General features: G+C 42.1%; 1 protein-coding gene across 1 annotated transcript in view; it reads right to left on the bottom strand.

Annotated features, from left to right (window-relative positions):
* Nucleotides 1-483: 483 nt before the first annotated feature.
* Nucleotides 484-17,282, bottom strand: part of LRP2 (LDL receptor related protein 2) — a 196,572-nt gene continuing 179,773 nt past the window's right edge. The window contains exons 69-79 of the mRNA XM_038584752.1: nt 16,725-16,945; nt 15,736-15,912; nt 13,161-13,280; nt 10,825-10,915; nt 9,961-10,028; nt 9,654-9,771; nt 8,847-8,976; nt 7,904-8,005; nt 5,674-5,781; nt 2,247-2,318; nt 484-2,060 (exon numbers count right to left, since the gene is read on the bottom strand). Of these exons, the coding sequence (XP_038440680.1) occupies nt 1,899-2,060; nt 2,247-2,318; nt 5,674-5,781; nt 7,904-8,005; nt 8,847-8,976; nt 9,654-9,771; nt 9,961-10,028; nt 10,825-10,915; nt 13,161-13,280; nt 15,736-15,912; nt 16,725-16,945 (1,369 nt within the window). The 3' untranslated portion in view covers nt 484-1,898. The remainder of the gene's footprint in view (nt 2,061-2,246; nt 2,319-5,673; nt 5,782-7,903; nt 8,006-8,846; nt 8,977-9,653; nt 9,772-9,960; nt 10,029-10,824; nt 10,916-13,160; nt 13,281-15,735; nt 15,913-16,724; nt 16,946-17,282) is intronic.

Consider the following 17,282-nt stretch of genomic DNA (forward strand, 5'->3'; position numbering starts at 1 on the left):
GTTCATGCATCCAAATACACCCCACTGAAGCTTGAATTCCAATTTGGAACAAAACCCTCTCCAGCTGCGACCATCCTCACTGCTCTTCCGTCCGGCTCAGCAGGAGTTGCTCTAAGATCCCTCAGCAGTGGGTACTTTCACTGAACTCTGGAACACAATTAGATCCGAAAAGGGGGACCTGGCACAGGGCCTGGAATATAAGGAAGAAAAACAGGAGGTGGAAATTGACTTTGAAAGCAATTAAGGGGGCTGCCTACTCAGAGTTCAGGTGGGAACCTAAGGAGCTGACTCCTCTCTGAGATTAATTACCCCACCAGGCCTGTCCAGGCTGGATGTGCTGTGAATCCCTCCTTCTCACCACCTCCCTCAACCCTGGGCACCTCTAGTTCTCAGGTGGCCGGCCCAGCACTCAAAGCCCCAAGCTCTTTGCACAGTGAAATACAACTAATTCATGAGCTGGTCTTAAGAAGCACACCAAAGAAGTTGATAAAATACACATTTATTAGAAATTTCTCAGCAGCATCATTTCCATTTGCTTTTCTAATCAAAGTACATTTCAAAAAAATTATAAGCTCCCAAAACATGAACCACAAATATTTTGAGAACTCAGTAATAAAATAATCAGTAGTACATGTTTCATCCATCCATCCATCCATCCATGCATTCATTCATTGTTTTAAAAATGTGCAATATTAGCACAGAGAGCCAGAAATGCTACTTAGTATGGAAATTGTACATTCCTGTCATGGTTCCCATTGCGGAGACTATACCCACTATTCAAGAGAAAAATCTAGGCTCTACAGTACATTCCAATACAAATGTACGATTTACGCAAAAGGACCTAAAAAAAAAAAAAGGCTCAAGAAGAACAGTTTCCCTTTCTATTCATGTTCAACTGAGGAAATAAATAGTCATAATGATATTTTCACACACAGAAACGAAAACCCAGCTGAGGCTTTGCTTAACTGGTATTTGTTTTGCACCATCCTTGATGAAGACACAGATTTGGTTTTAGTAATTCAGCTGTTGAGCTCCAGTGTCCGGGGTAGGTAACCACCTGAGATGCCAGGAAGGATGTAAGATACCCTAGGGTCCATCAGGCACAAGGCTTCACTTGATTAGATACAAACTCTTTGCAGGACACCTGTACTTCATGACACAGAACTTTCTCATAGATGTCACAAATAAGAATGTTGCCTTGGCAGCTAGTGAGGTAACACACGTGAAAGTGTTCTGGCTAGGTAGCACAAACATGCAGAAGGGTGAACCTGAGTTGGTTTTCTACCTTCTGCATATCTCAGGCGTCTACAGTCAGATCCAGATGTCTGTACAACACATGGCACCCTCTATCCATATGCCTACTAATCAGGTTACAGGTAATATTGAACCTTAATTAAGTGCCGAGGCGTAAAAATGGACCCAAGGGTGAGGCCTGGATTCCTTTCCTGGGTAATTCTATAGGGAATAGGAGTGGTACCCCTTCTTTAGACATGGCTAAAGGGCCCCAAGTCAATTCCTTTTCTTGTTGGATCATTTACTGTGATGATCACCAACCAATTCAGCAGATATTTTTATCAGCAAATTTAATGATGTGATAATCTTTGCAAAATTTACAAATGTACAATATATTTATAGAATTACCTTCAGATAGCTTCAGTGCAAAGATATACATATAGTACATTGTGATAATTATTTGTAAAAATATGAGACGGCGTAAGTAAAAAAGAAAAAAAAAGACACACAAGGCAGAGTTTCCATGGACACTTCCAACTATAGGCAAACCGGGAAAAAATATATTTTTTTAATAAAGTACTGAATGTTAACTTTTTCTTCATCTGTTTGTAAAAAATATATGTGCAAAAGTGTGTTTCTAATTATTCCCTAAATAGCTGGCACAGCTATACCTCAGAGTCTTCTCTAACAAGGTTTGCGGTGTCTGTAAAAGTGTCTTCTGTTGCAGTATAGGTTGGCACTGGATCTCTCTTTGGAGAACTTTTAGCAAGGACAGAAGGCATTGGAGGTGGGGCCACAGCAGTGCTATCCTTCTGTTCATTCTCCATCTAAGACCACAATGAAACACATTATCAGCCTTTTTTTCCCAACATGACTAGAAACAGTTTTGTGTGAAGAAAGCGAATTTTTGCCAGTTTGCTCAGAATAATCTGTGTATATCCAATTTAGCCAAGCAAATGATTGCTAAGGAAGAATGCCGAATGCTCGTGCTAAGAAAAATTGTCAACAATTACCTCTGCGTAGATTGGATTTTCAAAGTTAGTGGTTGGTTTCAGTTTTCGTTTGAAGATATTCCATTTTGTTGCCTAAATGGAAAGAGGGAAGCAGAAAACTTTCAGTATCGGAATTTTTTTTTTTTCCGTGGATTTGTTCCCTTGGGTAAGTTTTAAAATGTCTTCTTAGTAAAGGAGAAAGCAAATTGGGACCTGGGACCATGTGACCTGCCCCCTGGGTAAACTGTTCAGTTCTTCCTTAGATGGTCCCCAAACAAACTGAAAGTCTTGGGGCTCGTTTCATCTAATAGTTCCAAACACTTCCTTGATTTCACATGTATAGTTGACAGAATCTGTGTGTACAGAATCTAGAAACTTTGACAGAATCAGGCAAGAGATTTCTTCAGAGGCTGCCAAAAATTTAAGGAAAAAGCCAGACTGTTCCTCTCATTTCCTAAAATGATGGCTTGATCCTTGGTCAACTCAAGGATATCCCTTCTCCCCCTTCATCATTTCCTCCTGTAATCAAAACAGCCACCGAGATAACAAAAATTAGCATTTATCGAGAGTTTATTATATATCAGGGGTTAATCTAAAAGTTTTATAAGTTACCCAACTCCTTATCCTGGCAACTTGGTGAGTTAGGTACTCTTATTTTACAGATGAGGGAACAGTCACAGCAAGCTCATATAACCCAATGGTAGGTGGAAGAGCAGGGAATGATTACAGGACTCAGAAGCCCATAAACTGAGGAACCCAAAGAGAAATCACCATGGACTATGGTGGGTAGCCCAGGTCTTGCTGAAAAGCTGCCCATAGTGCCAGTGCTGGACACAGCTCTGGCTGCCAGATGGATGGAGACAAAGGAATAGAAAGCAAGGGAACAGTCACTCCACTCCAGCAGGTCGCTAAGGTAGCACGTATGCTCTAGGGGTATCTCTTGCTCTGTGAAAGTAGAGGGCCAACATGTGAAGGAGCACGGGGTGCACAAGACCACAGAAGACCATTCACTGTAACCCACATGTAAGTGAGCACCTACTCCATACATGGCCACCACCAAGAAAATGATGAAGACATTCAGGTCAAGAGCCTGGCCTCGGGGACCTTACGCTTATGGAATGGGCTAAGTGGAGTTAAGCGATTACTAACAAGAGGAACCATGGTGATTTTCATTTTTATCTCCTTGGGAAATCTGATGCACGTCAACAGGACTTTTGGGAAATGGATAGAACTGAGTCACAGGAATTCATGTTCCTTGATTTGAGTACTTTGAGCCAATTTACTGATGAAAGATAGATTTGTGAGCTTCTTTGGCACATCGACGTTAACCTAAGGAGATCCTAACCAAGTGCCTCTACAGCTTTAAGCCACATGGGCTGCTTTCTCAGTACCCAGGAGACAATTGATACAGGGAGATCACCAGATCTACCATGGAGAACAGATGCTAGAGGGTCTCAGCCTTACCCGATTAAAAAAAAAAGAGCTCATACACTGCAAAGATGAAAATGAGAAAGAAAGGGACTATAATTGGTAAAGATCCACTCTCATTTGAAAAGCCTTTCAGTGTTCATTTTGTTTCTGATGATAGACGTGCAGGTCAGAGGCTGCAGCCTCCCCACCACATTCCCCTTCCTGCTCAGGCTGGGAAGGAGTTCTGTCTAGTGAAGAGGATCACTAGACTTGAAATGGACTGGAAAAGAAAAATAAGTGGAGAATATAAAATAAATCTGGCCCTGCCTTGGGCTTGAGTCTGATTCAGGGAACATTCAAGAAACATGACATTGTGACATTCAAGTATTTTGGAGTCTGTGGAAAATTAATCTCCAAAAGCCACTTTTAAATGTAGGTTAAAGAAAAAAAAGCAGTCCCTTGAAAAATAGGAAACTGAAAATTCCTTTCTAAGACAATATTTGTATGTATCTGGTGTGTGTGTGTAGAAGGAATGCGTACATGAAATATAAAAAGGTAGACAGGGACCTCTGTTATAAGCTCTTTATTACCATTAATTTTTTTTTTTTTTTTTGAAAAAGAGAGCAAGTAAGCGGGTTGGGGAGAGGCAGGTGGTGCGGAGGTGGAGGCAAGAGGAGGAAGAAGAAGAGAGTCTTAAGCAACCTCCATGCCTAGCACGGAGCCTGCCCCTAGAGCCCAAGGCAGGGCTTGATCTCAAAACTCTCATATCATGCATGATCTAAGCCAAAAACAAGAGACAGATGCTTAACTGACTGTACCACCCAGGAGCCCTCATTAGCATGGATTTTATTCAACTTTTATTTTGATCCAAATAAGCTGAACAGGAACCAGTATCTGAGGTGCTGAAAATCTAGCATGACTTCCAAGTTAACTCTGCAGATACCCATTATGCATATAGATCACGCAGTTTGAGAAATAAGGATTTTGAAATGGTCAGATTTCTAACCACCCTTGGATTTGTGTTTTCACATTACTTTATAGAAGAAGTCATAGAACCTTAGAACTGAGCCATTCCAGATCCTTTTGGTCTCAATTGGGAATGTGGGGGGAGGCAGAGTAGAGGATGACTTCTGGAACCACAGTGCTCTGGGGGAGACACTACTGACACTTAACCGGACAGGGGCCAGGAATACTAAAATGGCCTGCAATGCACAGAGTTTTGTACCACAAAGAACCGTCTCACTTCATATGCCAATAGTGACCCAATGAGAAACATTAAGACTCTAGAACCCAGAGGTGAATAGTTTGTCCAGATCAGACAGCTAGATCTTATTTAGCTTCCTATGTATCCATTAAAACCAGTGAGAGATTATACATTAACACAAAATTTTACATCAAACATCTACTGAATTTCTTTCTGTGGACCAAATAGTCTAAAAATTTCATGCCTGAAGGCATGAGATAGAAGTATCATCAGTGGTCTTTTTTTTCTCTTAATCTCCAGCGTTAAACACTGTGCCTGGCACACCGAGGGCAATAATGTTGGTTGGTTGGACGTAGATGGATAAATGAAGAGTATAAAGTAGTGCCATCTCGTGGTGAATACAGGTAACAGCAGTAGAGCTAAGACAGGACATTCTGGAAACAAAGATGTTAACACTATAGAAAATTTGCATTACGTAAAAAAGGAAAGGGTCCTTGACACAGTGAACTCTTTCTTCTTACGAAGTCATTCTCTAAAATCAAGCATCTTTGGTCTTAAGAGCCTAGGTCCAGAAGATTGTCACCTTTCTTTTCTGTATGGTCTCCCATGTCACAAGGGATATCATTCCTATCCCAGTCAATGTAAGAAATGTGGCTTTAGTTAGTGGAAAGTTTTCAATTTATTATTTTTTAAAGATTATCTTTATTAACTGCCTCCATATCTTGGGTCCGTGAGCCTATCAGGGTCTCATTAATTTACCTTAGCATCAGTAAACTCCGCAATTCCTAAGCCTTTTGCAAATCCTGTATCATTTCAGTAGCTGGCCACTGTTACCTGAGTTCCATCAGCACTTGGGGAAGTCGGCTTTGTGTCTGGAGCTATTTCAGAAGGGTTTATGGGACTTCCGTAGTTCTGGTTATCCACATTTCCAGAAGCAGTAACCTGTGCACATATGAAAGGACATTACAGGTTTGAAAGCTGTGAAGTTTCTTATCAACTCTGGTTCTCTTTACTACCTTGCTTTCCCACAGGCATAAGGTCTCTCTTACATGAGACCAATTCCATGGTTTAGGACTAAACATCATTCCCATCTCCCCAAATCAGGAGCACCTATGTCATCTATGTCATGCCTTAATCCTGGGAGGCAAACACATCTCACTTGGCAATGACAATGTTACTTAGTAATGTGTTGTCCATGCGCTCTCATTCCCACTGTTGACCATATTTTTAAGTGAACAACTTTGGTTGTATTTTGGCAACCAGATCCTAGAGGAACAGCATGAATTATTCCCAAACTCAGAATTGAGAATCTTATCTTTGGATATTTAGAATAAAATTAATAATCTGAGAGAACTCCTTAGAAGAGGCTGAATGTTTGAAACAAGAGGCATAATGGAATTAACACCCCTCTAGACATTTTCTGTAACATTCATGTGATTCCAAGTTTTCCTCTTAAGTCCAAATTACCATGAATATGCAATAAACAAATTACAAGATAAAAATTCACTATTTTTCCTATATTTCTACATTCACTGTTTCACTTCTCAATATGGATGTGTGGTTTTTTTTTTTTTAAGATTTTATTTATTTACTCATGAGAAACAGAGAGAGAGAGAGAGAGAGAGAGAGAGAGAGAGGCAGAGACACAGGCAGAGGGAGAAGCAGGCTCCATGCAGGGAGCCCAACGTGGGACTCGATCCCAGGTCTCCAGGATCACGCCCTGGGCCAAAGGAGGCTCTAAACTGCTGAGCCATCTAGGCTGCCTGAAAATGGATGTATTTAAAAATGCCTAATGAGATGCCACATCTATTTTATCGCTACCTGGCTATCAAAGCCTCAGGTAAAATGCTTTCAAGATGCAATTATTTCTGATCTTAGGAAAGCTATTCATAAAATAAACACTTTATTTTTAAAATGCATCATAGGGCAGCCCCAGTGGCGCAGCGGTTTAGCGCCGCCTGCAGCCCGGGGTGTGATCCTGGAGACCCAGGATCGAGTCCCACATCGGGCTTCCTGCATGGAGCCTGCTTCTCCCTCTGCCTGTGTCTCTGCCTCTCTCTTCGCTCTCTCTGAATGAATAAATAAATCTTTAAAATAAAATAAAATAAAATAAAATAAAATAAAATACATCATATAGGGGTGCCTGGGTGGCTCAGTGATTGATCTTCTGCCTTCAGCTCAGGGTGTGATCCTGGGGTCTTGGGATCGAGTCCCATATCAGGCTCCCTGTAGGGAGCCTGCTTCACAGGGAGCCTACTTCTCCTTCTGCCTGAGTCTCTGTCTCTCATGAATAAATAAAATCTTTAAAAATAAATAAATAAATAAAAGGCATCATAGCTTATGACTCCAAAAGAAGTTTAAATATTAACAACGAAACCACATATCACAAAGGCTGTAGTAGTTTTTGACAAAGGAAGGACAGGCTAATAGTTATAGACATTAGAAGTGGTGTAGGAGTCACTGACCCAGATCCAGTGAAAAGTTCTTTCCCTTCATCTATACACCTACGTCAACTCCCTGCTCCTCTTAAAAATGAGTGAGCAACAGGGCTGCACCAAAGGAAATTGAGATCTCCACCTATCAATTCTGGAGGCTTTTGTACTTTTCAGTAAAGTACAGGGAAGGCAAGCTAGGGAGGTCACCTCAAATAACACCCTTGTGATACCAATAAGAACCCAGAGAGTATACCCAGTCCCCCAAATCTCTACATAATGACCTGACAATCATTCACTTGTTCATTTCACAAATATTTACACAGAGTCGATGTGTGCCAGGCACTGCTTGCCAAGCCCCTGGATGGACTCATAATTCTTGCTCTGACCAGTCAGAATGAAAAGGCTCTTGGTCAGCACCCCCATGAATGGCTGCTAAACCCCAGAAACTATGCAAAAAGTTGGTGTCACATCCTTGGGTCAGTCCTGTGACTGCATATAGTGAAGCTGAAGAATGGAACACTTGTGTTTCCTTCCACTTGAGAGAAAGCTAGGAGAACCCTAAGAGGATATTATTCAATAGAACAAGATACAACAGCAGCAGCACCCGAAAGAAAGGACTGATTTCTCACCTGGGTTGGCTGAACCACTTTGATATCACTGTCCCTGGATGCATACATTGGGTTTTCAAATATTATGGGCTGCTTCCCCATCTCCATGGCAAAGTTTTCACTCTGATGGAGGAAAAAAAAAATCTGGTCTCTACACAAAGAAAGGTGCTCCCCTCGTACTTGGAGCAATGCCAGGTACTATGCCAAATTTACCCAAAAAGAAATTACAAAGAAAAATAAAAGGCAGGAGTCTTAAGGCTTCCATATAGCAAACCATTACATAAAGTTAACAAACGCAGTCATTTATCAGATCAAGGAAATGGAAACACACTGTCTAGATCCATGTCGTCTTTGGCTCCTTACTACAAATATATCACTTTGGGACTGGGTTTGCACAACAAATAAAAGGGTGGGTGGTGGAAGAAGAGCAAAGAGGAGAAGAGGGAGATGGGAAAGGAGAAAGAATGGATAATATTGTACTTTTATGCAGGGGCAAATATGAAAGATTTGGGGGGAAAAGAGAATAGTGAAAAGAATTTTCCAGTAATGATATAGAGACTGTACCAGTCCACTTCCCAAAATAAACCTGGTAACCATTTGGTCCTAATACAAGAGGTATTACTGTACCCATTTGACAATCCTTTTTCCTTTCACATACAAAGAGCCACCACATAAAAAAACACCATGCTCTCTTTCTACCCTCTCCCAAAAAACATAAGACTGTTTAAGATTCCCATTAAACATACCACTGCTTACGATTCAACTGTAACTGAGAGTAGGGGTTGAGTTCAATTTTATTACTAATATTTTTAGAGACCTGCAACAAACTTAATGTTTCCTAATTTTATAAAGACTATACTGAGAGGCATATTGCTTCATCTTTTTTTTTCTAGGTTAATTTTATACTCTCTAAAGTGTTTCTTTTATAAAACAGTAACAATGACAACCTTGCAACCACACTCACCATCACCATTGATCTGTCAATAGCAGACTCGGGCCCAAAACCAGATACTCCAATATCCATGTTAACATCTGCTCCTGATCTGAAGGTCACCCCATTTCCATTTTCGGAGGATTTAACTAGACTGCTTAAGCTGAAAAGAAGAAATTGAAACAATGTGGTTTTTATAAAAAGATTTTGTTTAGTTATTCATGAGACACACAGAGAGAGGCAGAGACACAGGCAGAGGAGAAACAGGCTCCATGCAGGAAGCCCAATGTGGGACTTCATCCCAGGACCCCCGATCATGACCAAAGCCAAAGGCAGACGCTCAACCACTGAGCCACCCAGGCGTCCCCAGTATGCTATTTTTTAAACAACCTTTTGCAATAGTTCTCTCTCCCCCGTATTGCTAAATCTTCCTTAAATGGAGTGCCCGATTCCCACTCTGATTCACACATCAAACACGATAGGAAGTTGCCTGACCTACGGGGAAGTGTTAACACACATTCCTGCGTGTTGGAGATCTAAGAGAGCCCACTTGGCACTTGCAGGAATAAATCCTGGCCCATCCCACAGACTGTGCTCTAGCCTACCCTGAATGCCCACCAGTGGGCACAATCATTTGAATTATAAAATGGGATTTGCACTCAGGCTTCAAAAAAGAAGCATTTGATTACGAAGTTGTGATTTGAAATGAATGCTTTAAGTTCATCACTTTTTGTTTCTGCAGAAAAGGTAAGCTGCATGCTGTGCTTTTTTAACTTAAAAAAGAAAAAAAAAAAAATCACCCAGGCTTCTAAAATCAGTATTTCCCATAATGAAACTGACCTCGGTAGCTTGGGCAGGGAGGGCAAAAGGGAGCCAGTCCTCCTGTAGTGGAAAAATCCTAAGGCTGCCAGAGCTCCAACTATGATGATCAAGATGATAGTCAACAGCACTGCCACTGCTGCCATCAGAGAGGGAATAAGAAGTGACCATATTAGCATGTGGAAAGGGAAAGGAACCAAAAGACTTAACAGTGGAAGCTGGAGGTAGGGCCAATCATTCTTGGAAGCCCGAGTTAAGTAGAACATAAACAGCATTCAGCTTAGGAGCTGTGGGGCATCTCCAGGTTGCTCACATTCTTAAAACTTACTTGTTCCTGGAGGGACGCCTTTTGAAAGCCCTATTTCACAATATTTTCCCATGTAGCCACTGGGACACCTGAAAGTAAAAGAAGAATTGCTCACAAGCTGTGGCCGACTTAGGCTTCCGTAGTTGCTTTACGAACACATGAGGCAGAGAGAGGTTTGACTGAGCAAATTACATGGAGAACAGTCAGTTTATTCTACCAAGGGATGGATGATGGGCAGAGAACAGCAATCTGACCTTGAAATCCACTTTCAGTGGTGTGGCTATGACATCTACGGGATCATCAAATAAGCCCGGTGGTGTCTACCCTACAGAATTCTTCAAGAATAAAACTGGGAACCATGATTGTGTTCTCTCTTCTGACATGTATTCATTAAATACATTTTAAAGACCTCCATTTATCTTGCTCCATGTAAGAGCTTTCTCAATAATTCTTTTTTTCCAAATCTTTAGCCCAATCTCTGCTCATCAAGAGTATTTGGGCTGAAGCAGCTCTGCTGACAACTGGTCTCCCACAATCCAAGCGTAATTAACACCAGATGAGTAGAAAAATGGGGTCATCACTTCTCTAACTCCTTGTTAGAGTTGGCCCACAATCCTCTGGCATCTCCTGGGGGAGTGTTGGAGATGCAGAATCCTGTGAACGAGATGGGCATTTGATCCAGATGATTCTTATGCACAGGAAAGTTTGAGAAGCACTGCCTTAGTTTTCTGTCGGACTCTCCCAGGGAAGGGCAAGCTGGTCAAGATGTGAAAATTAGTGAACTGGCCAGGTTCTTGCACTTGTTTTTTTCTGGCTACTTTGTCTCACTCAAATTCCCCCAGAAGAGACAAGGCCTCCAGCTCAGACCTCAACATTCAGACTTACTTGCATTTGGGGAGGTCATTCTCATCAAAATAGCAATTTCCTCCGTACATACACCTGCATGGGGGGGGCATGTTGATGGGACTTTCGATGGCTGCAGAAAGGGAAAGCCATGCATGTGTTAGTGTTAGTCAGCCACGTTTGGCAGAGCACCCAAACCATGCAAATCTGCGTGGGCCCAGGGTCAGGATGGGGAGCGGTCGGGGTGGGGCAGCGAAGCAGGTGTCCTATCAAAACGTTACCTTCCACTCAAGTCCCCAACGAATTTCTTATCAGTAATAAGGTTTTGGAAAGTAACATACATTTGGTGGAAAGAAAGAGGCAATTTATAGCATTTTTTCCCCCAAGATAGTAGAGAGATGCTACACTCCAGAACGTACATTAACGTTTAAAAGAGACTTGTGGTAAAGGAATCTCTTAGGACATTCATGTCCTCATGCGAAGTTCTCAGAATTCTCCTCTGCAAGCCCAGTGAAACACAAAAGTTCAATTTGGGCACACTTCAAAGTCTCGACCGAAGCTTCCAAAGCATCAGAGAGCCATCGATCAACTGACAGAGACACACAATGCAGAGGCATGAATGCCTGGCAGAGAGCTGGTTAGAGATGTCCTATTTTTTAAGCCCTCCAAAACTGCCCTCTCTCTGGGCCCCTGCTCTAATTCAGCCCCCACAGACTCCCTGGTTGTGCCTGATGGGGTTGTTAGTGTTCCCACAGCTCATACCTAGAAGATGCTCGGTGAGTATTTATCATGTGTTCACTTATTTCAGGAGCTCAGATGTCCTGCTAGCTCAGTCCCTCAATCTGAATCTCTACTCAGATTTTACTTTATCAGAGAGGCCTTCTCGGAACTCTGTGTAAAGGCAAGCCAACCCCCACCCCACCCTCATCCCTCTTTCCCTGCTTTAGTTTTCTCCTTTTTTGTTTTCACCACCTGCCATTATATATCTGGGGGAGGGGGGTGCTCTGTTTATTGTCCTATTAGAGTATAAATTCAACAAGCACAATCTGTTTGTTGTGTTCACTCCCAGCACTTCGTTATCTCCCACATTTAGTGCCTGGCACATAGTAAGCACTCAATAAATACTTATCAAGTTAGCTAATTAATATACCAAACCAAGACTTCATATGGAATGACTAACCACCATCAGCATGCTCGCTTTGGTTAAGTTCTTTCAAAAAGTGAATTACAGTAAAATTCACTTGGCAAGAAATATAAGTGAGGAAAGTAGTAGATGAGGTGACAATTTGGCCAACACTATCCCTGAATGTGAAATGGCAGTTAAGTGTCAGAACCAATCATCATAGGACAAATGTCAAAAGCTTGGAATCATTGTTTGGTTCAAAATATTGCTGAATATTGAAATCTTGCCAGTATCTCTCCAGTAGCCTTGGGGATGAGAGTAGGGACAGGGGAAGGGGAGCAGGGGAAGCAGTTTTTTCCCTTTAAGTTCATTCTCTAAACCTGCCAACTTCTCAGCCTCCTTGGGAAGAGTAAAGGTGGGGCCTGTATATCTGCTTTGCTCCCCCTGGTGGCCAAAGGTGGGTAAGCAAGGCCCCATCCACTCAAACTAAGGGACCTGAGCCACAAAATGGGCCACTAGTCAACTGCAGGATGATTTTTTAATGTGCGTTATTAAGAATTGGACACTAGGTAGGGACGCTAGTCATTCCCCATGGTTTATACACGCCTTAATTTAAGAGTCATTGAAGAAAGGTATTGCCAGGAATAGATCATCCACAGCCCTTGGGATGAGAAACCACTGCTTCCTTATTCTGGCCTCCATCTCCCAACAACATAAGGTATCTTTTAAAATGTGGCCCTTTTTCACTCATCACAACTTTTAAATGAGCATGTGTGGAGAACAGTGACCCTCCTCTTGCCTTCCCATCTGTACTGGATAAGGTCCCCCACCTTCAGGAACCTAGTTCCTCACTTGAGGAACTCCAGTTAAGGCCGATTGAATTATAGAGCAACAGATATCCAATATGGGGTAGAGAAAGGAGGTAAAGGCCTTATAGAAAACCCACTTCCAAATATCTTTACAAAACAACACAAGAGTAGATTTGAGGGGACTGAGTCTATACAGATCCAAGCAAATAATTCTCAGCAATCATTGGGACACCAGTTCTGTTTGGCTCCCTAAGTCCCACTCAGCTTTGTTCATATTTCCCTCTCTCTCATCCCTCTGTTGAGCCACTCCCACTCCATCCTTCAAAGGACCCAGCACACAGGGATTTTTCAGGCTCTTGCAGAAGGTGAAATGCAGATAGGGAACCTAGTGAAGAAGGCAGAGGAATATTCCCAGGGCCCCGTGGCTGCCCCAGCAGTGCCCCTACCTGCGTTACAATCAGTGATGCTCCCTTCTATAAACGTGGAGCCCTGGGGGCAGGCACAGCTGTAGCCTCCGGGTCTCAGGAGGCAGAGGTGACTGCAGACATTTTTACAGCGGTTGGGCACTGGAAAGCACATGAGAACAGTGGTTAGGGTCTGAGGAGGGAATGAGTATCCCAACCAAGGATATGCCCATCAACTGAGTTGTGGCCCTGCCAGGTGAGATCAGAGCCCAGGCAGTGTCCCAGCCCCTGGAAGCCACATGCCACTCACCTCAGTTACACTGCCATCTCCCGGCCTCCCCACCAAAGTGGCACAGTCCCTCCATCCTAATCCTGTATCACTCACATATTCTATGGCATTACTTATCTCCTCCCTTGTCCTGGCAGGTTTGGAAGGTAGGTGTTTAGTCCACTGCATGACCTCAAAAACTAATTAATGCAAAGCACTTTGAGATAGTTCAAAAGACCAGTAAGACCCTATTATTATACCAAGATTTGTCATTACCATAGATCATAACGTATCCAAATCATATATTAGATATGATTTCCACCCCCCCTTGTAAGAGGACTTTCTTCTGGACTTTGGTTCTCCTACTTGCAGGACAAGGGAATTTAAAGCTGCAATTTCCAGAATCACCTGGGAACGATTCACAACTATTGATGCCTAGTCACAGAAATTCAGATTTAAATTGGTCTAGGATGCAACTCAAGTGTTACCACGAAAAGCTTCTCAGGTAATTCTGGAGTCTTCCGAATTCTACCTTAGCTTATGTTATGATATCTCCAAGGTATAGACGATCTCTAAATTCCTTCTCAGACTAACATTCTGTCAGAATGGTTAATGGGCTGATTCTCTGTCACCCAATATGTAACCACAGACATAGCAAGGCTATAATATAATAAACCATATTCCAAAGTCGCACTCAACATCTGCCCATCTTCTTCAGCAATCTAGAGCAAAACTTTTCAAACTTGAATGTAATATAAATCACCTAGGAAATCTGATTCAGAAAGGGTGGGTAGGGCCTGAATGTCTTGCATTTGCCACCAATTCCCATAAGATACCAGGGCTACCAGTCCATGGCCCACACTTGAGTAGGGCCTTAACCAGTAACATCAGCATCAGTTGGGAAGTTGTTAGAAATGCAAATTTTTAGGCCACTCAGGCATATTAAATCAGAAACTCCTTAGGTGGGGCCCAGCAATATACATTCAACGAGCTCTCTAGATAATTCTGACACATGCTAAAATGTGAAAACTATTGGCCCAGAGTAAAAGCTAATCTGGCACAGCTGGGCTAGGTCTCTGGCCTACACAGTAATCAGTACTCTCTTATGGGGGCCCAGCTGACTCCAGATATTCCTCTAACTCCTAGGTAGCCTTCTCTACAAGGGCCAGAGAGCGGCTCATGATAGGTACTGTGTTCCCCCTCCTGTCTTTAGAACTGCCCAGCACAAGGGACCCAAGAACATGGAAGACATAAGAGCTATTTTATCAGTGGGGTTTCCTGTATGTTAGATGAAAATAAAACCTCTTTATACAGTTTTGCAGATTAATTGAAGTAACAGATGTCTGAGTGAACAGTTGAAGGGAGGATTGGACTTACAGAGCTTAATAAAAGTCTATTTCCTTTCCTCACTTCAAGAATTTCTCTTCCCTTTTACCTGACTCCATTTGATGGTGAAGGATGAATTAGAACACGGAGACCTGATGAAGCGTGACCCGCAACTAAGAAAATGGGACAGTGGGGAGGAGGTAGAAATGCATATAACTGACAGGTTTTTTAAAAATATATTCTTATTTACTCATGAGCGACACAGAGAGAGAGGCAGAGACACAAGCAGGCTCCATGCAGGGAGCCCAATGTGAGACTCGATCCCAGGTCTCCAGGATCAGGCCCTGGGCTGAAGGCGGCGCTAAACCACCAAGCTACCCGGGCTGCGCGTGACTAACAGTTTTAACCTGAGGCTCATGTAGCTCAGGATAACCTGACTAGCCTAGCCTTGGAATTAAAAGAGTATGTAGGGATCCCTGGGTGGCGCAGCGGTTTGGCGCCTGCCTTTGGCCCAGGGCGCGATCCTGGAGACTCGGGATCGAGTCCCACATCGGGCTCCCGGTGCATGGAGCCTGCTTCTCCCTCTGCCCGTGTCTCTGCCTCTCTCTCTCTCTCTCTCTCTCTCTCTCTCTCTCTCTCTGTGACTATCATAAATAAATAAAAATTTAAAAAAATAAATAAATAAAAGTGTATGTAACACCGATGATGTGGATGAAACCCGTTGTAACCCACCTACACCTAGCAGGGGGTGGATGCCCACTGGATTCTGTAGTCCAGAAGTATATACCTATAACTCCAACGAGGACTGAAATATTTTTACTTCATATCTGCTGGTGATGTACATAATTACATCTGACCTCCAATTTTATCTTTCTGTGGTCAAAATGGTTAAAACACACACACCTTTCATGCACCAAGAGATCAGACTATTATAATCCACTACCACTTTCCAATAATACAGCCATTAATTTGAAATAAGGTTTCCAGATAATAAGGAACATCTTATTCCAAGGTTGGGGTTACCTGATCGATCATATCTATGTTGATGGAAGATTCGAACTTGAGTGAGCCATGGGTTCACCATCAGCATTTTCTCTTTCTCATCTTGCCCAAATTTATCTTGCTTCCATACTTCTCCCTTATCCTTAGATATCCAGTAAAACTGGCCTTCAAAGATGTCCAGACTATATGGGTTCATTGCTGCTTAACCACAGAGGGAAACCAAAAAAACAAAAAACAAAAAACAAAAAACAAAACCCAAATTATTGAATAGAAAGTTCCCTACCTCTCTTTTATATCAGGTGTCATTATGCTTGAATTAAACCCTAATACAATGCCTTGATATTCCAGGAACATTCAGGCAGACCTTCTATACATGTGACCACAACAGTGTGCTATTTGGGAGATCAAGATGACAGACATTAAACTAGATTAATGCCTGCTGGTTTATGGCAATTATAGAGAACCTGCTCACTTTCGAGTTGCTGATCTAATTTTATTTCTGGACAATAATTTGAATGGCAGAGATTCTGGGTCTTTTTCTTTGAACATAAGACAGCACTTGTCGGATAAAGCTGATAGATAATGGATTGCTGCAATTCTGCAGAAATCTGGATAAGAAAACAGAATGTTTCTTTCCTTCTAGATGTTTCCAGTTGTACATAATAAACAACTGAGCATAATAAAAACAAATGGGTCTAGAAGTGGTTAGACATGGATTTCCATTGGTACGCATGAAATGCCACTTAGGGCACTCAGGGCAACTTAACAGGAAACTAGGTTATTTCAATTATCTGTTAGTAAGAACACCTTTTAAAAATTATGTTAAAAGGACCAAAAAAACCTTAATTATTGCTAATAGATTCATTTGCATTTAAATCAGCAGCTGCGGGTTGGAGGGAGTGGTATCTAAGAAACTGTATCCAATGAAGATCACATTGCTTCTGGAGAAAATGGGCAGATACTAGAAATATACTTCGTGGTTATATATTAAATTCTAACCCATTTCTAACCTGCATTTGCAACAATTCTCCTATCAGTCCCATCATGTTTTATAGTTTCAATATTGTTCTCCTTGAAGTCACTCCAGTAGATCCGGTCATTGTTCAAATAATCAATGGCAAGGCCAGTTGGCCAACCAAGGTTCTCTTGAACCAGGGTTTTCCGATGCTGTCCATCCATCCAGGCAGACTCGATTTTAGGTTCTCTGCCCCAGTCAGTCCAGTACATAAGCCTGCAACAGAAGGTTTTCTCCTTTTAAGATTTCATCTAGTGAGGCGTCTCCACTGAAGCAGAGCATAAACTTCCAACAGGGAAATCAACTGTTTTTCATAGAGGTCTGGGTGCTAAGTGATGCTGTTTTTACACTTTACTTTTTAGAAGATGGGGTGAGAAGAAGAGGAGCCAGTGCATCTGTGGTCTATCCTTCCTGAAAACTTTCTCAATAGAAATTGCCCAGCCCTGTTCAAGTATATATATTCAGACACTTTAAAATGTATAATTACAAAAACTGTTCATTCTTCATAAAATATTTATTGAATGCCTATGTGTTAGCAGCGCTATCTTGCATT

Source organism: Canis lupus, chromosome 36, assembly GCF_011100685.1.
Source record: "Canis lupus familiaris isolate Mischka breed German Shepherd chromosome 36, alternate assembly UU_Cfam_GSD_1.0, whole genome shotgun sequence".
Classification (NCBI taxonomy): Eukaryota; Metazoa; Chordata; class Mammalia; order Carnivora; family Canidae; genus Canis; species Canis lupus.